The sequence below is a fragment of the Thalassophryne amazonica genome, chromosome 7, assembly GCF_902500255.1.
Source record: "Thalassophryne amazonica chromosome 7, fThaAma1.1, whole genome shotgun sequence".
Classification (NCBI taxonomy): Eukaryota; Metazoa; Chordata; class Actinopteri; order Batrachoidiformes; family Batrachoididae; genus Thalassophryne; species Thalassophryne amazonica.
The window spans coordinates 51,267,276-51,292,892 of record NC_047109.1 but is presented as its reverse complement, the minus strand read 5'-3'; the positions used below and the strand labels follow the sequence as shown (position 1 = coordinate 51,292,892).

Here is a 25,617-nt window from a genome sequence, read left to right as displayed (position 1 = left end):
GAACCCTATAACTTCTGGGTTGTCCCGGTGTCTTGGTGGCCTTCCTCACAGTCATGCAGTCTTTGAGAACTGTCTACGCCACACAGAATTATCATAGAGTGCCATACTGTTTGTATTTCTTCATAACTGATGTAAATAAAGTCCAAGACATATTCAGTGATTTGTAAATGTTTATGTATCCATCCCTTGACTTATCTGAAGAACACTGGGAATAAAACATTATTTACAGGTATTATACCAAAGAGGCCGATTACTTATGCAGCCCGTCATCTGGGCTTTCATATTTTTTATTAATTGATATCAAATTGTAGAGATTTGTTTTGAGATTGAGTTTAAGGAAGATAATTTTAGAAATGTTTATATTGAGAAGCCTGATTTACTTTGTGTATTTCAAATGGCATAAACAAATTAAAATGTGTGAAATACCAAGGTGTTGAATACTTTTACAAGGTTCTGTAGATAGAATGTGTATCATATGGTAGTCTGGAGGATGAGGTAGAGAGTGAAGCCTGAACCAAGGATCACATGTTGTAATTTGAAGGAAAATTCTATGAAATTCAGGCTGCAGATGAGACACATGGTGGATAGTGGTGAAGTAGATGTTGGATCAGTATACAGCTGGTTGCTGGTTGCTCAGTGGTGAGGGTGACAGCTGGGAATGTATGTGACATCAGGACAGAGGACAGGGAGACTGAAAGGGCTGAATACAGGGAAGTACCAGGAGGAAGACGTTGGTGGAAATAGTTTTGGGATAATTGGAGAAATGAAGAAAGACATTATTACAGAGAGATGGATTATTATGTGAAGACTGATTGCACCGAAGGAAATTGTGTGTAACAAGCTCTACATGATGTTTAACACAAATTAAGGAGAAAAGTTCTTGTATCACTTGGCCAGACAGAGCTGGAAAGGATGTGCAGCAGTTTAGGGTGATAAAGGACACAGCTGGAAATTTGCTGAGAAGCGAGGAGAAGGTGGAGAAAGTACTTTGAGGAGGTAATGAATGATGAAAATGAGGAGAGAAGTCAAGATTATGTGGAAAGAGTAAATCAGGAAGTCCACTGGATTATTAAGGAAGGTGTGAGGATGCTGTGATGAGTGGAAAGGCAGTTGGTACAGATGAAACAAGTGGAGGCATGGAACTATTGAGGAGAGATGGCAATGGACTTTTTAATCAGCTTGTTTATAATGCAATTTTGTGAAGTGGGAGGATGCCTGAGGAATGGAAATGTGTACTGGTACCATTTTAAAACAAACAGTCCCACAAGAAGTTCCCATACACTCCCAGAAGAAGCAAGAGTAATTAGAAGCATACAGTGATGATTAAAATAATTAAGTTCACACACCTTTGCCGATCTTGTGGTAATTTCAGTTTCAATTTATTTTCATTCATATAGCGCCAAATCACAACAAAGTTGCCTCAAGGCGCTTCACATAAGTAAGGTCTAACCTTACTAACCCCCAGAGCAAGCACATGGGTGACACTGGTAAGGAAAAACTCCCTCCGATGAGGAAGAAACCTCAAGCAGACCAGACTCAAAGGGATGATCCTCTGCTTGGGCCATGCTACAGACACAATTTACAAAACAATTCACAAAGTGAATATACAGGAAATGTTGCCGGTGCACAGGACAGGAGGTGACAGAAACAGACACCTTTGGATGGAGCCGCACCTCAAACAGAGAGCGAGGAAAAAAAACAAAACAATCGGGCATCAGAAAGACAACAAATACAGTATAATTTGTCAGCATTAAGCAACAAGAAAAACAGAAGAAATACTAAGATGATTGTCAGCCACTACCCGTAAGCTTCAATAAAGACCCAGTATTTCGATAAAGTTGAGGCCGCGGCCCACTCCGTTTCCTAATAAAATGAATTTAAAAGAGTCAAAAGTATAGTAACACACTATGCCAGTATGCTAACCATATGAAAGGGAAAATAAGTGTGTCTTAAGTCTGGGCTTTAAAGTCTCCACAGAATCTGACTATTTTATTGATGCAGGGAGATCATTCCACAGAACAGGGGCATGGTAAGAGAAAGTTCTGTGACCCGCAGACTTTTTATTCACCCTAGGGACACAAAGTAGTACTGCACCCTGAGAATGCAAAGCCCAGGCTGGTATGGGCCGGGCTTTGTGGTAAACACTGCTGACAGCATCACAGCTACATTTTAAAATTTCTCCCTTTATCCCAGCTGTCAAACTTGCACTTTGTCTTATTTGGGGGTTTAAATAAAAAGGCACTATTGATCCTGACACAGATTTTGGCGTGTTTTTTACCTGCTGTGGCTGTTCTGTTGCTCCGCTGCTCAAATCCTCTGCTGTGTTTTTCTTATCTGCCACAGGCTGTGATCCAAAACCCTTTCAGTAATGGAGGAAGCCCAGCGGGGGAATCTGTGGGAGGCGAGACACGCTTTGCTTACTTCCCCACAACCACTGTGAGTGACGGAGCTGTGTCTGTGCAAGCCTCCGCAGACCCCACACTCACACAGGCGGGGGGTGAGTCAGGTTCTCACACATACTGTGAATGCAAGATTGTTAATTTGTACATGATTTTTGAGAAACACATTCCATCTTTTAGTTTGGAAATGGCTCATAGTTGCAGGCAAAAAAAAATCAACATGAATGAACATGGGTTCATAGAAAATATTCTAATTACAAATTGTTGTGCTTTTTTTTATGCAAGATTGATAACCTCATGATTAAAGAAAATTTTTGCATATATATATATATATATATATATATATATATATACGCACAAACACTTGGGCACCTGCAATTAGGTAAAACAAAGAACTGATGTTTGAGGATCTCTGTTGCTTGCCAGGAGGCTGTTCCAGTTTTGAGTATAAATAACAGTCAAAAGTATATCCACTTTAGTTTTCAGCTTTAACAGTAAAAAGTGAAACAGCTACTAGTTCCTGGTCTAAAGACTTGAGGCGCCACCCTGTGGTCAATGGGTGCAACAGCTCAATTAAATGCAGATGACCTTGCCATTAGTGCCGTGTATATCAGAAGCAGTATATGCAGGGGTGATGGCCAAGTGGTTAGTTCACTTGATTTCAGTGTTGAAAGTTCCCGGTTCAAGCCCCACTCCTAACGCATTTGTTAGGAGTTGCGTCAGGAAGGGCATCCAGTGTAAAACTTGTGCCAATTCAACATGCAGATCCACCTTGGACTTGCTGTGGCGACCCCAAGTGCAAAACAAGGGAGCAGCTGAAGGGACTTACTATATCAGAAGCAGTAAAATTTCAGAGGCATTTCTGCTGAAGGTTTGTTTCTGTTCGTCATGCACACACTGCTGCATCACCTTCCTGATGTCCCAAACTCCTGTCCACATGGAGATGAGTTTCGGTGCATCAGCAAAAGTTTTGTATTGTATCGGTGTTTCATCCACACGGAACTGGTGTTTTTAGTAGCTGAAAATGCTACTTTTTGCAAACTGGTCCCAGAGGGATAAATCTGCAAACACCGCCTTTGCGTTTTCCTGTGTACAAGCAATACATTTTGAAGCAATGATGTTATAACATACAGCCCCACTTATCAAACCTCAGCCTGACTGCAAGATGTCATGTAACAAGAAGAAAATGTGTTTTAATAAATTTTCTCAATGAGCGTACCAGCGTCATCCATTCATAATGGGCAATATGTTGTTGTTGGTAACAGATTAAGATACTTAAAAAAAAAAAATTCTTGCTGGATCCGTAATGGGATTTATTTTCATTGCTAGCAGAGTGCTGGACAGATGAACAGTGGCTGTGGTGAACACTGGCATGAATAAAGGGACTGTTGTGACATTAATAAAATAGTAACAGAAAAGACTTTGAGCTTTTAAAATCTTATTTTTTTTCTTCTTGTTGGTGCTGGGACAAGTGGCGGCATCTTCTGGGTCGGGCTGAGAAACGCACCTGGAGCAGACTTCTTATCTCTCGAGCTCCAGTCTGTGAGCACTGATGGCAGAAACAAAGAGGAAAAATAAACACAGAGGGACTTCTTTAAAAACACCTCCACCTTGCATTTATTCAGAAGTAATTTCCACAATAAGGAAGCATTCCCAGACGCTGTCTTCTAAAAACCATGGCATCTTCTGTGGATGAAAGTTTTCGGCAAGCTGTGATGATGAATCCAGTTGGAAGGATGCAACAGGTCATAATAAAAGACTGCATATTACTCAGTTTATCACTTTGTAAAGTTCTCACTTCTGCTGATACATTGTAAGTTGGTGGGTTTGTTTCATAGACTGCAGGACTGTTTACAGCTCATAAGCTTTATGTGCATGCTTCACATCTTCTCTTTTTTGAGGGTGCATTACATTGTCACATGCAGGCCTGACACGTACAGTACAGTGTTTTCAGGTGTATTCAGTGTCTTTGTGTGGATGCAGATGTTTCTTGAAATGGTACCGTGTTTACAGCAGGGCTGTGAAAACTCCGCGGATCCGCGGGATTCCACAGATTTCATCATAGGGAGGGTGGTGGGGGGGAGGTCTTAGTGTTGTAATCTTTAATCGTGATCGTAACTGAGTTTTTAAAATGCTTATCGCAAAGCGTTCTTTTTTTTTTTTTTAACGACATCATGCAAGTTTTATAAGTCCGCGGACACTGATCTGTGTGTTACAGATACATATCAGTTTCCTCGGATCCGTGGAGTTTCAAGGAGAATAAATGCCACTCAAAGCCTGGCTGTTACGACAGTTGTCGTAAAGCGGGACTGGTTGGTTGCTGTGGTGACAATGTGTGGCTCCTGTGCGAAGCTTAGCTAAACGTAGCATGTGGACATTCCAAACTTTTAGAACTTTCAGGTTTTTAAAAGAAGAATTTTGCAGCATGTCTGTCACGGAGCGACATCACACAGAGCGAAGATGGCGAGAAAGACGGTTTGAAAAAGTGTGATAAGGACAAGAATCCGTGGAATTGTTGCTGGCTTCATCAACACACCTGAAAGATGAACGGGAAAAGCGAACTGGTAAGAATTTTTTTTTTTCTCTCTCTGGAAAATAAACATTATGCTGTTCAAACAGGATTTCAGAAATCTAGACTTTCTTTCATTGAGAAACAAAAAGACATTGTGTCTTTGAATGAATTTAGGCTACATGAATTTACACAATGTAAATTAGTTTTTATTAATGTAGACTTTTTTCATGGGAAAAAAGACACTGTGGCTTTGAGTGGATTTACAGGAATTTACACAAGAATGTGTGGCTTTTTACTATAAGGTATGTTATTGATATTTTACCACAATTTTTAAAATATTCTACAAGCTTTAGCTGTGGTTTTTGACATGGTTTAACAGTCTTTTCAGTCTTCATGAATTTCATGTAGTGTAATTGTTCTGAGTTAATGCATAATTTGGTTTACAATTAAAAGGAAAATCATTCCAGGTCCTGCTTCCACATCATATTCTGTTATTTCAACATGATCATTGACGGTTCAAATGAAAGGTTGAATCTAGGATCATTTAAATATGCACTAATTTTGAGATTTGTTCTTCCAGGAGATGTTGAAAATGTATCAGTATATGAAAATTTAATATGGCTTCTGGGGCCCCACAAGGCCCTAGACCCCGGCTCCTGGGGGGCTGCGCCGCCCAGACCCCCTGCGAATTTTCCTTGGATTTCACAATTTTCATTTCACAGCCCTGTTACAGACAACTTTTTGAAAGTGACAAAGTAAAAGATTATATTTGGAAAGTTCCATTTCTGTGTGGACAAAACCTGAGAGAGATCTGCCTGCCTGTTTTCTATGAACTCTGAGAGGAACAGAGTGACTTTAATCTAAACATTGTCTTCTAAAATATATCTGCATAACTCCTGTTGATATACAGTAGTGTTCAGAATAATAGTAGTGCTATGTGACTAAAAAGATTAATCCAGGTTTTGAGTACATTTCTTATTGTTACATGGGAAATAAGGTACCAGTAGATTCAGTAGATTCTCACAAATCCAACAAGACCAAGCATTCATGATATGCACACTCTTAAGGCTATGAAATGGGCTATTAGTAAAAAAAAAAAAAAAAAAACTAGAAAAGGGGGTGTTCACAATAATAGTAGTGTGGCATTCAGTCAGTGAGTTCATCAATTTTGTGGAACAAACAGGTGTGACTCAGGTGTCCCCTATTTAAGGATGAAGCCAGCACCTGTTGAACATGCTTTTCTCTTTGAAAGCCTGAGGAAATGGGACGTTCAAGACACTGTTCAGAAGAACAGTGTAGTTTGATTTAAAAGTTGATTGGAGTGGGGAAAACTTATACGTAGGTGCAAAAAATTATAGGCTGTTCATCTACAATGATCTCCAATGCTTTAAAATGGACAAAAAAAAAAGAGACGCGTGGAAGAAAATGGAAAACAACCATGAAAAAGGATAGAAGAATAACCAGAATGGCAAAGGCTCACCCATTGATCAGCTCCAGGATGATCAAAGACAGTCTGGAGTTACCTGTAAGTGCTGTGACAGTTAGAAGACGCCTGTGTGAAGCTAATTTCTTTGCAAGAATCCCCCGCAAAGTCTCTCTGTTAAATAAAAGACGTGCAGAAGAGGTTACAATTTGTCAAAGAACACATCAACTGGCCTAAAGAGAAATGGAGGAATATTTTGTGGACTGATGAGTGTAAAATTGTTCTTTTTGGGTCCAAGGGCCGCAGACAGTTTGTGAGACGACCCCCAAACTCTGAATTCAAGCCACAGTTCGCAGTGAAGACAGTGAAGCATGGTGGTACTACTATGGTGTTGGGCCTATATATCGCATACCAGGTATCATGGATCAGTTTGGATATGTCAAAATACTTGGAAGAGGTCATGTTGCCTTATGCTGAAGAGGACATGCCCTTGAAATGGGTGTTTCAAAAAGACAATGGCCCCAAGCACACTACTAAACAAGCAAAATCTTGGTTCCAAACCAACAAAATTAATGCCTCGCAGATGTGAAGAAATCATGAAAAACTGTGGTTATACAACTAAATACTAGTTTAGTGATTCACAGGATTGCTAAAAAAGCAGTTTGAACATAGTAATTTTGAGTTTGTAGCATCAACAGCAGATGCTACTATTATTGTGAACACCCCCTTTTCTACTTTTTTACTAATAGCCCAATTTCATAGCCTTAAGAATGTGCATATCATGAATGCTTGGTCTTGTTGGATTTGTGAGAATCTACTGAATCTACTGGTACCTTGTTTCCCATGTAACAATAAGAAATATACTCAAAACCTGGATTAATCTTTTTAGTCACATAGCACTACTATTATTCTGAACACTACCACCCAGCTGTACTTGCTGCTTACCACATTAGAAGATGGCCACCTTTAGATGAACTCTGTTGTTCCTTCACCAGGTATAACAGCAACATTGATTAATCTGATAGTTGATTATTACATTTAACCTATTTTGAAAATCTTTTCTTTCTTTTTTTTTAATGTCCAAATTTTCTGCTTTCAGCTTATTCAATTTTAAATTTCTGGTTTATTTACCAGTTTGTTTCTTCCTCTGACAGTAAACTGAATATCTTTGGGTTTTCGACAATATTTGAACGTAATCGGCACAGCAGGAGCGGTATTGCATTTGCTCTACTGTACTGTTGTGACAAAAAGGGAGCTGAGCCAAAAGGCGAAACTCTCCATCTACTGGTCAATCTTCGTTCCTACTCTCACCTGTGGTCATGAGTGTTGGGTCATGACCGAAAGAACTAGATTGTGGGTATAAGCAGTTGAAATGGGCTTCCTCAGGAGGGTGGCTGGTGTCTCCCTTAGAGATAGGTTGAGAAGTTCTGTCATTCATGGGGCGCTCGGAGTAGAGTCGCTGCTCCTTCGCATTGAAAGGGGCCAGCTGAGGTGGTTCGGGCATCCGGTAAGGATGATCCCTGGGTGCCTCCCTAGGGAGGTGTTCCAGGCACGTCCATCTGGGAGGAGACTCTGGGGAAGACCCAGGACTAGGTGGAGAGATTATATCTCCACACTGGCCTGGAAACGCCTCAGGATCCGCCAGTCAGAAGTGGTTAATGTGGCATAGGAAAGGGAAGTCTGGGGTCTCCTGCTGGAGCTGTCGCCCCCGCGACCCAAACCCGGAAAAGCGGTTGAAGATGAGTGAATGTGTGATTTCTTCATAAAAACTAAATAATCATCAAGTGCATAAAAAGTAAATATGAATGCACTGAAAATATATCTTAATCACAATGTACCTTGAATTTCTGTATTATTGATAAAGTTTTTGGTATTTTAAATGAGAGGTAAGTTTCCATCCTTGTAGGTTATGCTTCCAGTGTAAACTGGCTGAGGTGTAAACTGAGCATCTTCATTTTGGGCTTTTGGAAATTTTCCCCATCACTGGGCCCACTTCTGCGTTCTGCATGACCCACAGGAATGAGATTGGAGGGCTATTTTCTTTGTTTTTGATTGGTGCTTTAGCAGCTCCTAAAAGAATGTTCCCTGCAGAATATCTTACAGTGCAGTGTTTCTCACTTCTTCTGTCTCAACACACTTGTTAATGGATGACTCACATCTTTTCTACAGGTCAGTTTTATGTGATGATGACCCCTCCTGATGTCATTCAGACAGGCACACCACGAACCATTGCACCACGCACACAGGCTTATCCTACGTGAGTATTGAGAGGTTACAATTCTTCCAATTTAAGACAATGTCAACAAATGCAGGAAACACTTAAAAATGCAAAATGCTTTGCATAGACTTCATCTGTCCAAGCAACATTTGACTAAAATGTTTCCTGGGACAGACCCATCATGTGACCGTTGTGGCCATAGTCCAGCCTCATTGGCTCATATCTTTTGGAGCTGTCCAAACATCTACAATTACTGGACAATGGTATTTCAGATGCTCTCTGAGATTTGCCATATACGTTTAGTCCCAGACCCGGTTCTTGCCTTATTTGGCGTTGCCCCAATTACAACTAATCTTTTAATTAAACAAAAAACTGTAATAAAATTTGTGGTGCTTCTGGCTAAAAGATTAATACTGTTGAATTGGAAGCAAAAGAACCCACCCTCCTTTACTAATTTATTACTGGATCTAATGAAACATGTACAATTAGAAAAAATTAAATTTGAGCTGAAAGGCAAGGTGGACACATTCTACGGGATATGGCAACCGTTCCTAGATTATTTTAACAGGTAAAGTGAATTATATTTGTGATAGGTGACCCGCCCCCACTCTCATTCTTTCTCTTTTTCTTCTCTTCTTTCTCTTTTCTCAACTCTCTGTATTTTTTGTATTTGTTCCTAATTTTGTGTGTGTCAAAAAAGAAAAACCTTAATAAAGAGATTTAATAAAAAAAAAATGCAAAATGCACCTGCTTCAGTTTATCAAGAGGTAGTTCCATCAAAAAAACATGTTGAAGAAGAGTGGTTTCTTCTCCTTGCACTCACTCAGTTTTTGAGAACTGCCTGCTCCAGTCAGATTTACCATAGAGTATCATAATGTTTGGATTTCTGAATGACTGTTGTAAATAAAGTCCAGGACACACGCAATGACTTGGAAATGTTAAAGAAAACCTGATGTGAAAGTGATGATTTACTAAAAAGTCATCAAAAGGTGCCAATAACTGTGTCCATTATTTATTTTATAGTGATAATAATAATTTAAAAAATGAAATTAATAAAAGCATTTTTGTATTAATAATCTAATTTTACTAAGCAAACATTACATGCACAATGTAGTTTTTTTTTTTTTTTTTTTTTTTTTTTTTTTAAGACAAAACCAAACGTTACTCATTGGAGAAATGAGTTTAAACTTAATTATAAGTCTCTATCATTGATTGAATCCAATAATTTGATTTGTAAATGTTTGGTTGCCATATACAGTGAGGAAAATAAGTATTTGAACACTCTACAATTTTGCAAGTTCTCCCACTTAGAAATCATGGAGGGGTCTGAAATTTTCATCTTAGGTGCATGTCCACTGTGAGTGACATAATCTAAAAAAAATCCGGAAATCACAATGTATGATTTTTTTTTTTAATAGTTTATTTGTATGTTACTGCTGCAAATAAGTATTTGAACACGTGTGAAAATCAATGTTAATATTTGGTACAGTAGCATTTGTTTGCAGTTACAGAGGTCAAACGTTTCCTGTAGTTTTTCACCAGGTTTGCACACACTGCAGCAGGGATTTTGGTCCACTTCTCCATACAGATCTTCTCCAAATCTTTCAGGTTGGAGTTTCAGCTCTCTCCAAAGATTTTCTATTGAGTTCAGGTCTGGAGACTGGCCAGGCTACTCCAGGACCTTGAAATGCTTCTTACAGAGCCTGTCCTTAGTTGCCCTGGCTGTGTGTTTGGGGTCACTGTCATGCTGGAAGACCCTGCCATGACCCATTTTCAATGCTCTTACTGAGGGAAGGAGGTTTTTGCCAAAATCTCGCAATACACGATCTCATTCATCCTCCCTTCAATACGATACAGTCGTCCTGTCCCCTTTGCAGAAGAGCAACCCCAGAGTATGATGTTTCCACCCCCATGCTTCACGGTTGGGATGGTTTTCTTGGGGTTGTTCTCATCCTCTAAACATGGTAAGTGGAGTTGATTACAAAAAGTTCTATTCTGGTCTCATCTGACCACATGACCTTTTCCCATGCCTCCTCTGGATCATCCAGATGGTCACTAGTGAACTTCAAACGGGCCTGGATATGTGCTGGCTTGAGCAGGGGCGGGGGCTTGCTGCCCTGTAGGATTTTAAACCATGACAGCATCATGTGTTACTAATGTAATCTTTGTGACTGTGGTCCCAGCTCTCTTCACATCATTGACCAGGTCCTCCTGTGTAGTTCTGAGCTTTCCCATAATCATGCTTCCCCCACAAAGTGAGATCTTGCATGGAATCCCAGACCGAGGGAGATTGACAGTCATCTTGTGTTTCTTCCACTTTCTAATAAATAATCATAACAGTTGTTGTCTTCTACCAAGCTGCTTGCCTGTTGTCCTGTAGTCCATCCCAGCCTTGTGCAGGTCTACAGTTTTGTCCCTGGTGTCCTTAAACAACTCTTTGGTCTTGGCTATGGTGGACAGGTTGGAGTGTGATTGATTGAGTGTGTGAACAGGTGTCTTTTATACAGGTAACAAGTTCAAACAGGTGCAATTAATACAGGTAAAGAGTGCAGAATAAGAGGGCTTCTTAAAGAAAAACAGGTCTGTGTGAGCCAGAATTCTTGCTGGTTGGTCGGGGATCAAATACTTATTTGCAGCAGTACCATACAAATAAATTATTTAAAAAAAAATCATATATTGTGATTTCTGGATTTTTTTTTTTTTTTTTTTTTTTTTTAAGATTATGTCTCTCACAGTGGGCGTGCACCTAAGATGAGAATTTCAGACCCCTCCATGATTTCTAAGAGGGAGAACTTCCAAAACGCAGGGTGTTTAAATACTTATTTCTTCACTGTGTATATATATATATATATATATATACATACACATCAAAAATGTAAACGCAACACTTTTGGTTTTGCTCCCATTTTGTATGAGATGAACTCAAAGATCTAAAACTTTTTCCACATACACAATATCACCATTTCCCTCAAATATTGTTCACAAACCTGTCTAAATCTGTGATAGTGAGCACTTCTCCTTTGCTGAGATAATCCATCCCACCTCACAGGTGTGCCATACTAAGATGCTGATTAGACACCATGATTAGTGCACAGGTGTGTCTTAGACTGTCCACAATAAAAGGCCACTCTGAAAAGTGCAGTTTTGTTTTATTGGGGGGGATACCAGTCAGTATCTGGTGTGACCACGATTTGCCTCATGCAGTGCAACACATCTCCTTCGCATAGAGTTGATCAGGTTGTCAATTGTGGCCTGTGGAATGTTGGTCCACTCTTCTTCAATGGCTGTGCGAAGTTGCTGGATATTGGCAGGAACTGGTACACGCTGTCGCATACGCCGGTCCAGAGCATCCCAAACATGCTCAATGGGTGACATGTCCGGTGAGTATACCGGCCATGCAAGAACTGGGACATTTTCAGCTTCCAAGAATTGTGTACAGATCCTTGCAACATGGGGCCGTGCATTATCCTGCTGCAACATGAGGTGATGTTCTTGGATGTATGGCACAACAATGGGCCTCAGGATCTCGTCACGGTATCTCTGTGCATTCAAAATGCCATCAATAAAATGCACCTGTGTTCTTCGTCCATAACAGACGCCAGCCCATACCATAACCCCACCGCCACCATGGGCCACTCGATCCACAACATTGACATCAGAAAACCACTCACCCACACGACGCCACACACGCTGTCTGCCATCTGCCCTGGACAGTGTGAACCGGGATTCATCCGTGAAGAGAACACCTCTCCAACGTGCCAAATGCCAGCGAATGTGAGCATTTGCCCACTCAAGTCGGTTACGACGACGAACTGGAGTCAGGTCAAGACCCCGATGAGGACGACGAGCATGCACATGAGCTTCCCTGAGACGGTTTCTGACAGTTTGTGCAGAAATTCTTTGGTTATGCAAACCGATTGTTTCAGCAGTTGTCCGAGTGGCTGGTCTCAGATGATCTTGGAGGTGAACATGCTGGATGTGGAGGTCCTGGGCTGGTGTGGTTACACGTGGTCTGCGGTTGTGAGGCTGGTTGGATGTACTGCCAAATTCTCTGAAACGCCTTTGGAGACGGCTTATGGTAGAGAAATGAACATTCAATACACGAGCAACAGCTCTGGTTGACATTCCTGCTGTCAGCATGCCAATTGCACGCTCCCTCAAATCTTGCGACATCTGTGGCATTGTGCTGTGTGATAAAACTGCACCTTTTAGAGTGGCCTTTTATTGTGGGCAGTCTAAGGCACACCTGTGCACGAATCATGGTGTCTAATCAGCATCTTGATATGGCATACCTGTGAGGTGGGATGGATTATCTCAGAAAAGGAGAAGTGCTCACTATCACAGATTTAGACTGGTTTGTGAACAATATTTGAGGGAAATGGTGATATTGTGTATGTGGAAAAAGTTTTAGATGTTTGAGTTCATCTCATACAAAATGGGAGCAAAACCAAAAGTGTTGCGTTTATATTTTTGTTGTGTGTGTGTGTGTGTGTGTGTATATATATATATATATATATATATAATATTCTTTTATTATTTGCAAATAATATTCAGTATGCCCCATGTGTTCTTGTATTTGTACAACCCCAATTCAGTGAAGTTGGGACGTTGTATAAAATGTAAATAAAACAAAATACAATGATTTGCAAATCTTCTTCAACCTATATTCAATTGAATACACCACAAAGACAAGATATTTAATATTCAAACTGACAAACTTTGTTTTTGTGCAAATATTTGCTCATTTTGAAGTGGATGCCTGCAACACGTTTCAAAAAAGCTGGGACAGTTGTATGTTTACCACTGTGTTACATCACCATTCCATCTAACAACACTCAATAAGCGTTTGGGAACTGAGGACACAAATTGTTGAAGCTTTGTAGATGGAATTCTTTCCCATTCTTGCTTGATGTACAACTTCAATTGTTCAACAATCCGGGGTCTCCTATTTTGCGCTTCATAATGCGCCACACATTTTCAATGGGCGACAGGTCTGGACTGCAGGCAGGCCAGTCTCATACCTGCACTCTTTTACTACAAAGCTGCGCTGTTGTAACACGTTCAGAATGTGGCTTGGCATTGTCTTGCTGAAATAAGTAGGGACGTCCCAAAAAAAAAAACATTGCTTGGATGGCAGCATGTGTTGCTCCAAAACCTGGGTGTACCATTCAGCATTGATGGTGCCATCACAGATATGTAAGTTCCCCATGCCATGGGCACAAACACACCCCATGCCATCATAGATGCTGGCTTTTGAACTTTGCGCTGGTAACAATCTGGATGGTCTTTTCCTCTTTTATCTGGAGGACACGACGTCCACGATTTGCAAAAACAATTTGAAATGTGGACTCATCAGACCACAGCACACTTTTCCACTTTGCGCCTGTCCATTTCAAATGAGCTCACGCCCAGAGAAGGTGGCGGCGTTTCTGGATTTTGTTGATGTATGGCTTTTCACTTTGCATGGTAGAGTTTTAACTGACAGTGGTTTTCTGAAGTGTTCCTGAGCACATGCGGTAAGGTCCCTTACACAATGTTGTCAGTTTTTAATGCAGTGCCACCTGAGGGATCGAAGGTCACGGGCATTCAGTGTTGGTTTTCGGCCTTGCTGCTTACGTGTAGAAAGTTGTCCAGATTCTCTGAATCTTCAGATTGTATTATGGACTGTAGATGATGGAATCCCTAAATTCCTTGCAACTGTAGATGATGGAATCCCTAAATTCCTTGCAATTGAACGGCGAGAAACATTGTTCTTAAACTGTTGGACTATTTTTTTCAAGCAGTTGTTCAGGAAGTGGTGATTCTTGCCCCAACTTTGCTTGTGAAAGGCTGAGACTTTTGTGGATGCTCCTTTTATCCCCAGTCATGACACTCACCTGTTTACAATTAACCTATTCACCTGTGGAATGTTCCAAACAGGTGCTCTTTGAGCATTCATCAACTTTCCCATTCTTTTGTTGCCCCTGTCCCAGCTTTTTTTTAAATGTGTTGCAGACATCAATTTTGAAATGAGCAAATATTTGCACAAAAACAGCAAAGTATCAGTTTGAACATTAAATATCTTGTCTTTGTGGTGTATTCAGTTGAATATAGGTTGAAGATGACTTGAAAATCATTGTATTCTGTTTTTATTTTATTTCACACAATGTTCCAACCTCATTGGGTTTGGGGTTGTGTTTTCATGTATGCATGTATGTTTGATTCATAAATAAATATTTTTTGTTTTTAAAAAAGGAGACACCTTTGTCTCCTTAAGGGACGTGGTGGCGTAATGGTTTGCACGTGATTTAAGAGGTTTTAATTTGTCATCCGGTGGTTAATAATCATATTATTCCCTTTGATCGGTTTGGGTGTACAGAGTCAGTCTGAGACGTGTCGGGAGGTGATTTTTAGGACTTTTTGTAATTTATTATTAAGTAATGCTGAATTTATGTTAAAATGATTGTTGTACAGAAGCTTCAGAGTTCTGTTGCTGAGATAGATGATGACTGGAGTGAAGTTTTAAGCAGAAACGAGGCGATAATCGCTTAACGCTGTTGTCTCCAACTGAATTCCGCCTCAGAGAGCAGGGCTGTCGATCAAACCTCGCTCTCCAGAGATGAGCAATCACAGCAGAGCCAGTGCTGACCTGGTTCCCTCCCCCATAGTGCCAAAATCCAGCCCCCATAGTGCCACAAGTTTCAAGCAAGAGAGCAGGAATTCTCTGCATGTGGGCAGAAATCAACTATCAACTTTGAGCGGGGGGGCATGTGCAGAGATAATTTGCACCCCATGTTGAATTTGCGCGCACACAGTGACTATCTACACGTGAACGCATTTTTTAGGCAAGTGTGGTTTTGGTGCTGATCTGATGCCGTATTTGTGCCTGCATTTTATGGACATGGAGAGGTTATAAGCAAACTGCTTTAATGAAACAAGGGAAGAGGTGGATGGCCATAACACAATATCAAAAATATATCTATTATGGCATTGTCTCATCTTCATATCTCCAAAATCTATCAGTATGACTCATAATATTGATATACTGCCCAGCTTTAAGTTGGCTAAGGAAGTCAGTGTTGTCAACCTCGCAACTTTGTTGCTATATTTAGCGAGTTTGCAGGCCCCTCTAGTGACTTTTTTCTTTCAAAAAAGCAATGAGTGACAAATTTAGCATTTTTTCCTGGTGTTATTGGAGACTTTTGGAGACTCTGGTGTGAAAGTGTTTATGATTTTTCTTAACGAGCAGTGGGTGCTGCCATGGGGCCAGTCCCTTCCACATCCCAAAGCACTCACACGCCGCCCAGTCCTCATGCAGCAGTCCCTCCCTGTGCAGTTGGGGCAGGAGATGTTCATCACTTCCCATTCAGACTGCAAATGAATCGTGCATGTGTGCAGTCACCGCTGGTTGGTCCAGGGTGGAATGTCAATGTAAAATTATTTTTGTCCAAAATAAATCACTGCACTTAATACCAGACTTTAGAAAACTAAAATAACAAAAACTTTATATATATATATATATATATATATATATATATAAAGAAACCTAAGTAACTCTGCCAGAGTCTCTCTTTTTGGGTCACTTGCCAGTCCCAAACCCAGATAAAGGAGGAGGGTTGGATTTGTGACATTTAAAAACAACAGTCGACAGAAGAAAGTTCATTTGTAGTTCTAAACATACTCGTATTTTAGGGTGTTTTTTTACTCACTTTTGTCTCTTCCATGATGTTGTTCCTCTCTCCTACAGCATCAGTTACAATTTTATGCACATGGCCAATTATGCAAATTTGATGATAACATCATTTAGGGACTTCAAGCGACTTTCCTTACTGAAGAGCTGGCAACACTGGAGGACGACATATTTAGATGTAGGTGGCTGAGAAGCAGACAGTGATGCAACCAGGAATTTTTTTTTCCCCGTCTCTTGCTCTCTCACTTAGTGGTGTATCCACAAAGTACAAGTCTTATTTCTGCGTGCTTGGACTATTTAGTTTTTAATATACACTGTGGGTTTATGTGATCAGAAGATGCCTGCTTGAACAAATGGACTGCATTTGGACAATGAACAATAACAAGGCTCCTTGTATGAGGCATGAAATTCTACTTTTTCTTTTAACTTTGTGTAGACAGTGTTTTGGCTTTTGAGAGTGTCTAATCTTGTACCTGCATTTGCATCAAAGCTTGACTTTATATGGCAGTTTTTTTTTTTCGTTTTTTTTGCACTGTTTGGTTTGTTTACTCTGACACTTTCCTTCTTCTGATGTTTATATTTCAAATTCACAACATGAATAATTATGATCATTCATCAAAGGGCTGTATCTCAGACGCTCTCCAACTGTTAGCCACATGCTGGTGATTGCTGTTATTAAGGTAATCAGTGGACCTATCTGATCAAAGACAGACTGATTTCTCATTTAAATTGTATGCTAAATCCTAGTTGGAGCATAACACGGACACGACAGTTGACATCATTTTACATATAGCTTTCCTAAGAATTTTAAACCCATTTTTCATTCAACTGCATACTTTATTAAAAAAATGTGTTAATTTGGTTATAATGTCAACATTGTATCCATGTTCAGTTTATTTATATCGTGCTCAAACAACTACATAAATCATCCCAAGGCATTTCATAAGGGTATGGTCTAACCTTACCTATCCCCTAGAGCAGGGGGTGGGCATCTTGTTCCAGAAAGGGCCAAGAGGGTGCAGATTTTCTTTGCAGCCTCTGACTCCACCAGGTGATTTCACCCTGCCATGATGTCACGCACCTGTTGACCTGCTTTGTGCTTGACTGCCTGTAAGAGGAGGGCACACAGAAACTTTAAATGTTTGAAGTTGCTGCTCACAGCCATTTACAATTTTTATTGAACGCAGACCTTCCAAAAAGTTACAAAATGCATTGATTTACAGTGGTTTGAGTCAGTTTGTCGATTTTAATGTGTGACCTTTTAAAGTGTTTCAGTTGTTATTAATGAGTCAGATGGTTTTTTCTTCCACTGCATTTATGTTTTTGAGTGTCTTTCATTTTATGCTCTTTGGGCCTTAGGATCTGAAAGGTCCCCCCACCTTCCAAAAAATGATATGCGATTCATTTCGATTCATTAGTTGGTTACTGAATTTCAATCACTTGAAAACCCAAGTTTTAAGTCATGACGTTAGAGTGCCAACAACTGCTGGCATGCTGACAGTGCATGGGTTAAAGCTCTCCATCGCCACGACGGATTTCCATCATTTGGAAAATTAAACTAAACATGCGCACGTGGTGTTGTCATGCTTGTTTTGGGGCCGTAATATGATGCTCTCACTGTCAAAGCAACATCCCATTCTGTGCTAATCAAAGCAGCAGCAATGTCAGCGTGGATGGCACCGCGGAGGAAGGGACTGTGTGAATTTTCACTCCTCTCCGCTCTGTTTACTGCTTTCCATGAGCCACGGTCTTTCTTCGCCCTGTCTTCATGGGAACATTGGCAGACCTTCCCCAAGTAGAGCAGGGTGTGGCTTTGCTTTGAACCAATGAAGCATTGCTTCGATCTGCTGCTTCATTGGTGCTTTGTTTTATTTTGCTTTATTTTAATTTTCCCCCACTAAAACCCCAAAGAGCATATGTCTGTGAGTAATATTTACCTTTTTATGTTAAACTGACCTGTTATGGTCTTCAGAAACAGTTGATAGATGTGTTTTATAATGTAAAGATGCGACGGATGCTAATGTGTCAGCATTTCTATGGCGTTTTCAGTGTTAAAGTTAGCATTAAGCTGTTCGCATCCTAGCACGTTTGTGTGCATTTGTTTTCTGTATAATAATTAATGGCTCAGCGTTTGTTGTCCTAAGAGACAAATGTATTACAACTTGTAATATTTTTTATTTATTTTTATTTATATATTAATAATAATAATTATTAATATAAAATAAATAAATACAAAAAAAATGCTGAAGGCTCTGGGTGTGGAGGGATTGTCTTTGATGAGACGTCTCTTCAACATTGCGTTAAGGTCTGAGCCAGTGCCTAAGGAGTGGCAAACTGGGGTCCACATATTTAAAAAGGGGGACCAGAGAGTGTGTGCTAAATACAGGGCGTCACACTACTCAGCCTCCCTGGTAAAGTCTATTCCAGGGTGCTGGAAAGGAGTGTTCGGCCGATGGTTGAACCTCTGATTGAAGAGGAACAATGCGGGTTCCGTCCTGGCCGTGGAACAACTGACCAGCTCTTTACTCTCACAAGGATCCTGGAGGGTGCCTGGGAGTATGCCCACCCGGTCTACATGTGTTATGTGGACTTGGAGAAGGCATAGGATTGGGTACCCCGGGAGATACTGTGGTAGGTGCTGCCTCAGTATGGAGTGAGGGGGTTCGATCTCTGTACTCGCAAAGTGAGAGCTGTGCTTGGCAGTAAGTCGGACTTGTTTCCGGTGGAGGTTGGCCTCTGCCAGGGCTGTGCCTTGTCACCAATCCTGTTTGTGATATTCATCGACAGGATATCAAGGCATAGTCCAGGGGATGAGGGTTTCCGGTTCGGTGAGCTCAGGGCCTTATCACTGCTTTTTGCAGATGATGTGGTCCTGTTGGCTTCATCGGCCGGTGACCTCCAACACTCACTGGATTGGTTCTCAGCTGAGTGTGAAGTGGCTGGGATGAGGATCAGCACCTCTAAATCTGAGGCCATGGTTCTCAGCAGGAAACTGATGGATTGCCTACTCCAGGTAGGGAATGCGGCCTTGCCCCAAGTGAAGGAGTTCAAGTACCTTGGTGTCTTGTTCACGAGTAAGTGGACGATGGAGCGTGAGGTTGGCCTGAGAATTGGCGCAGCAGGGGCGGTATTGCATTCGCTCTACCGTACTGTTGTGACAATAGTGCAGCAGATAACTGAAACAATCCTTCACTTGGTGATACAAGCAACAGACTTGGCATGAATGTTCTTCATAAAGCAGTGTTTGAGAAAAAAGTGCTGGTCACTTGAAAATCCAAATAGGTGGCCAAGTAGGGGTCAATGAAGAATTGCACAGGGGTCAAAATTTAAAAATGCTCCAATCATATTGAAAGCTATACCACATTATGTGTCTGATCACAAAGATTCCAAAAAGGTATAGTTTGGATGATGTATGACTGAATGTTCTGGAGTTATGGGATAAAAACAGCAAGAATGGTAACAAAGGTCAATTTCAGTTTGTACAGGAGTGAAAAGTTAAAGTTGCTCCAATTTTGGTAAAAGGTGGTGCAAAATATTGGTTGAACTAATAGGATTAATAAATGGAATAGTTTTGACTGTGTTGAATGCTTGGTTTGCAAAGTAAATGTCAAAACAATGTCAACGTTCAGTGGATTCTAGGACATGTGACATATGTTAACCCTGTAATGTAACAACTAAGCATGACACATGGTGCAAACTATTCTTTTTTAAAGCCCTATTAACTCAACCAATAATTTGCATCATATTTTACAAAAATTGGAGCAACTTTAAATTTTGACCCCTGTACAAACCAAAACTGACCTTTGTCACCATTCTTGCTGTTTTTACCCCATAAATCCATAACATTCAGTCATAGATAGTCCAGTCTATACCTTTTTGGAATATTTATGATCTGACAAATAATGTTATACTTTTCAATATGATTGGAGCATTTTAAAATTTTGACTCCTGTGTAATTCTTCTTCTTGACCCCTATTGGGCCACCATATTGGATTTTCAAGTGGCCAGCACTTTTTCTCAGACACTGATTTATGAAGAACATTCATGCAAATCTGATACTTGTATCACCAAGTGAACAATTCTGGCCAAAAATCATACTTATCTGCTCCACTAGAAAAAGGGAGCTGACCCAAAAGGCGAAACTCTCGATCTACTGGTCAGTCTTCGTTCCTACTCTCACCTATGGTCATGAGTGTTGGGTCATGACCGAAAGAACTAGATCGCGGGTACAAGCGGCCGAAATGGGCTTCCTCAGGAGGGTGGCTGGTGTCTCCCTTAGAGATAGGGTGAGAAGTTCGGTCATCTGTGGGGAGTAGAGTCGCTGCTCCCCACAGATGACAGAAGGAGCCAGCTGAGGTGGTTTGGGCATCTGATAGGGATGCATCCTGGGTGCCTCCCAAGGGAAGTGTTCCAGGCATGTCCATCTGGGAGGAGGCCCCGGGGAAGACCCAGGACTAGGTGGAGAAATTATATCTCCAAACTATCCTGGGAACGCCTCGGGATCCCCCAGTCAGAGGTGGTCAATGTGGCACAGGAAAGGGAAGTCTGGGGTCCCCTACTGGAGCTGTTGCCCCCGTGAACCGAACCCAGAAATTTGGTTGAAGATGAGTGAGTGAGAGTGAGTAGTAATAAGAATAATAATAATAACAACGATAGTAATAATAACTAATAATGCTACAATACAATTTTAGAGAAACAGACAAAAAGAACCTGATTAAACAAAACAACAGAAAAGATAAAACCAAGATATAAATAACTGTTTCCTGTGAACACCTAGTAACTCTTATACGTCCACTTCATCCCTGTTGTATTTAAGTTTAATGACAATTTGTTTTGGTCAAACCACATCTAAGCTGTGTTTTTACACAAGAAAAAAATAAAATGCAGTAAACTGCACATTTGTGTCTTTTTTCATGAAAATATCTTATTAAAGATCACATATAACACTTTGGTCAAGCCTTTGAAATACATTTGTGGACTCTTGCTATAATAAGTTTTCAATGGTTGAGATAGTTGCTGTTGGCATGTAAAAATGCTCATAATCAGGTAAAACCCGATGGAAATCTCTGTGGGGTGTTGATGTATGTATGTACAAAATAAAACAAAACAGTACTCCGGGTATGTTTTTGATGAGAATATAACATAACTTTGTTACAAGCTCAAACGCTGATGTTGGTGATAAAGGCCTTTTAATAACTCAAAGAAATAATGGCAAAACACATGTAAGTAAAAAACAAACAAATTAATTTTTAATTAATCGATTACTAAAATAATCATTAGTTGTAGCCCTAGTTTGTTTTACGAGTGAGAGCATTTTACCGATTAAATGTGAATAAGCCAGTTTTGAGTTTCTCAGTGCACATGCGTTTTCAAAACGGGTGACAGTGTTACTTTGTGCACAGCAGAACAATGTTGTCAATTGCTTTAGGCCCTAATTTTCTATTTTCAATCAATCAATCAACTTTTTTCTTATATAGCGCCAAATCACAACAAACAGTTGCCCCAAGGCATTATTGACTGTACAACCAGTGACAGCACCCTTTTGGCACATTTACCGGACTAGAACCCATCAAAATACTACAGAAGACAAAGAATTTTTACTTGACTGTTTGAAGTGAGTTTTCTTTGTTTCAGAGGGCTTCATAGCCATTAAAATTCACCAGAATACACAAAATTTGACTTGCTCTTTTAAAAATTCTCTGGGGAGATCCCCCAGACCCCCCAGAATCAAGACTACACCCTGCCCCCACCACCCTTTTATGTACCTTTATGTTTGCATTCTTTTCATGCTTTGTCTCTCTCTCCTTAGAGGCTATTTAGAATAGATTTGTACACTGTATAATGTGTTTATTGTATTTATTGAGGAAAAAAGTGTGTGCCCCCACACGCACACATTTTAAGGAATTGCTGGCATTGATTTTTGCCAGGAAAAAATTTCAGTCAGATGAAAAATTATTGCTTTAACCCATGTGCTAGTGGTCAGCTGCTCATAGCTACGAATTAATCAGTTATTTTCAAAATTGATCAGTTGTTTTCTTAATTAGTTGACTAGTTGTTAGGTCCATAAAATGTAAAAAAAAAAATGATGAAAAATGCTGATCAGTGTTATACAGCGCATTCAAATGTGTCCACAGACCAAAGGTTTTCATTTTATGCTAGTTTGGGAGGTTATATGACTTGTTTAAAAAAAAAATGGTATTTGTACATTTTATAGCACACTGCATATTGCTGGCAGCACACTTGGCTAACATAACATTATGAAATAGTATGATAAAAACATATTTTAATTGGTCCTGCATTTCATATTTCTGTCTGTGTGTGTTGTTTTTCACAGTGAGCCTGCTGGTGGCTTCTTTGTTTGATTTTTTTTTTTTTTTTTTTTTTTTTTTTTTTTTTTTCCTCTCTCTTCTGAAACTTTTCTACTCACAGATTGTGGTTCCTTTGTCGTCTGCACTGTTCTGGAGAGTTCAGTGTGTGTAACCCTAAATTTGGCAGCAGCAAGCTCTGCTGTTCTTTTTTCTGTTGCTTGCAACATTGATCAGGCTGTTTTTACACTCAAAAGTACAGAACGAGCTTTGTTGCAGTGTGGGTCTTTTCATGTGTTGCCGTTGAGTTTAATTTTCTGTGTCACTGTTCCACGTCATATTCACTGCTGTTTATTTCTACTTTTACTATTGTTTGCATGAACAATCTTAGGCCTCAGTGTAATACTAATGTTTATATAATGATGTTACCGTTGACATGTAACAAGTGAATCAGAAGTTTCCTCCCTATCTGGTGTTTGCAGAGATGAAAACAAGATGCTGCAACAAGACGTTCTAAACTGGTGAGGACAGTTTTCACATTGGTCCCACACTCCTGTGCAGCAAACTAACTGTTCAAATGAGATCACATGAAGAGTAAACAGGCACACTACCCTCTACACTGCACACTGCCCCACTTTCTATAACTCCTCCATGAGTCTTTCTATTCTTGATGTAGCGCCTGCTCCCCCCTCCCCAACACACACACACACACGCACACATGCACACATTGTTATTAGTTCGTGTTTTTATATCCATATTTTCATTTGGGATTGAGAAATTAGGTCATTGTTTCCCCATCTGTAAACAGATGACTTGAGCCACAATTAGTATTATTTATAAAATGTGTTGTGTTTTAGTATTTGCCATCACAGAATGAAAAGGCACATATTCGTATGGGTTACATTCTTACTTACATCCTTGATTGTCTGTATCAATTAGAAGAACCTACACTGTGAACTATAGAACAAAATTAATTATTAATTATTTGTCAGGTTTCAATTGCATCCTCATGTCAGAAGAGTCTGAAGAAGTGTGTGTATACTTTTTACGTCTAGTACTTCCATTCTGTAGGGTTTGCATGGATGTCCACAGTGTTAATTTTGTCAGTTTAAAATTAAAACAAAAATTTTTCGTTGACAACTTTGTACAGGTGAGCCTCATTAACTCGCGCACGCGTAAAGCCCCTTTCACACCGGGTTGCTTCCTGTGGTGTCATGACGACTCAGGAATATCTGCGTCAGGTGCGCACAGCAGGGGGCAGAGAGGAGGTGAGAACGCAGCCTGCAGGTTCTCTGCACAGAGAAGTCAGAGTGCACAGTTTGGCTGCAGACAGACTGTGCACTCTGACTTCTACTTTATATTTGTTCTTGTGCAGAGCTGCAGGGCTGCGCTCTAAGTTCTGTTATAGTTTCTTTTCTCCTTTGACTGCGAGGTGCACGTGCGCGAATGAACCGTCCGTAAGCAAATGTGGAGATGTCTGGAGTTCTGCTTGATGTTGACATGTCCTGTCTCTGGCAATCAGTCTGTGAGCAGGACTTATGTCCTTTTTTGTCCTTTTTTTTAACTGTGATGAGAGAGTTTGAGCAGAGAACAAGGAACTAATGCCTGCAGCCAGACTTTTTTTTTTTCTTTTAATTGTTCACGTGCGCGCGCGTGAACGAATGTCCATGAGTGGACTAGAGATGTCCGGACTTTTTACTGGATGTCTCGGGCAATCAGTCTGTGAGCAGGACTTTTATGGATTTTATTTAAACACACTTGTGAGAGAAAAGAAGCTGCTGCTGCCTCACAGTGCCTCTCTTCACCAGACAGCTCCACACAGCGAAGGAGCTGAGCTTTTTTTTTTTTTTTCCCCAGTGTGTAGTTTTTACTGCATTGAGTACATGGTATAAAAACAATCCTGCGTAATTTATACTGCGGGAACAATGGAACACAGCAGGAATCATAAATTGGCTTCTGAGTCATGCTGGGTAACGCCTCTTTGCCCCGAGTTACGCCTCTTTGCCCCGACTTGCATTGGAACCACTTCCTTTCTGCGTTGAGCACAGGACGCCAAAAAAATTAAACAGGTTTAATTTTTCGGCGCCTGACTTGCTTCCTCCTTTGCGCCCCTCGCGCTGTTGTGGCGCCGAGCTGCATCGTCTCGGCACTGAGTTGATTCCACGCGGCGTCGTCATAATGACGCACGGGAGCACCCCCGGTGTGAAAGGGGCTTAAGTCATAATTCGGCTTTACTCGCGATCAATTTGTGGACAGCAAAAATTTAGACTGTCGTATAAAAGTCCATTTTATTTGACCATTTTTGGGAGGGGTGGGCGCGTGTATAAATATGTGCCCGCCACATGCGTGAGGGGTGGGCGTGTGTGTGCATAAATTCTGGCCCAACCTGAACCGACAAGAAGGGTCTAAAGATGACCAGATGAAGAAATCATCGTTCAGAATCTTGCGCACTGATGAAGCCATCATCTCTGAAGTACAGCAGCCGGAGGAGGAAAAAATAAAGATTCCGAATCCAAGAAGAAGAAACCATCACCATCCAGGAAAGGAATCACACTTCAAATGGTCAAAACTTTTGTAATATGCCAAGATAATCTGATTTTAATTCTTTTTTCTTTTTTTCTTTTTTTTTTGGTCAAACTTGTGGTTTCCATTCTGTGGACTCCGACTTGCACGAGTTAATGAGGCTCACCTGTATTTCACGACTTAATTGTAATGACATTGATTTTAATTACAATGAAATCATAAATTATTGTGCGCTGGCGAGTAAAAGATGATGAAATCCCGTGCTCCTTTTTGGCAGATGAGAACCGACTTCACGATTCAGCATTTCACTCAGGTTTAAAAAGATTTTAACTGGTTACATATTTAGGTTGATCGTTAAAACAGAGGAGCTGTACGGGGGAAACACATACAAAACACAAAGTAAAATGCTTATTCTGACCACTGAATATGTGACAGTATCATGGAGCAGAAAGAATGGAGCGTTTAGCCACGGTGGTACATGCATGTATACGAGGTCTCTTAGATAATAAACCGACCCTTTTATTTTTTTTTTTAACTATATGGATTTGAATGACATGCGATTACACCA

At 40.4% G+C, this 25,617-nt stretch overlaps 1 protein-coding gene across 1 annotated transcript in view; it reads left to right on the top strand.

Annotated features, from left to right (window-relative positions):
* LOC117513898 (upstream stimulatory factor 2) overlaps window positions 1-25,617 on the top strand; it is a 107,933-nt gene that overhangs the window by 39,780 nt on the left and 42,536 nt on the right. Inside the window, 3 exon segments of the mRNA XM_034174137.1 lie at window positions 2,336-2,497; window positions 8,504-8,591; window positions 23,009-23,047. Of these exon segments, the coding sequence (XP_034030028.1) occupies window positions 2,336-2,497; window positions 8,504-8,591; window positions 23,009-23,047 (289 nt within the window).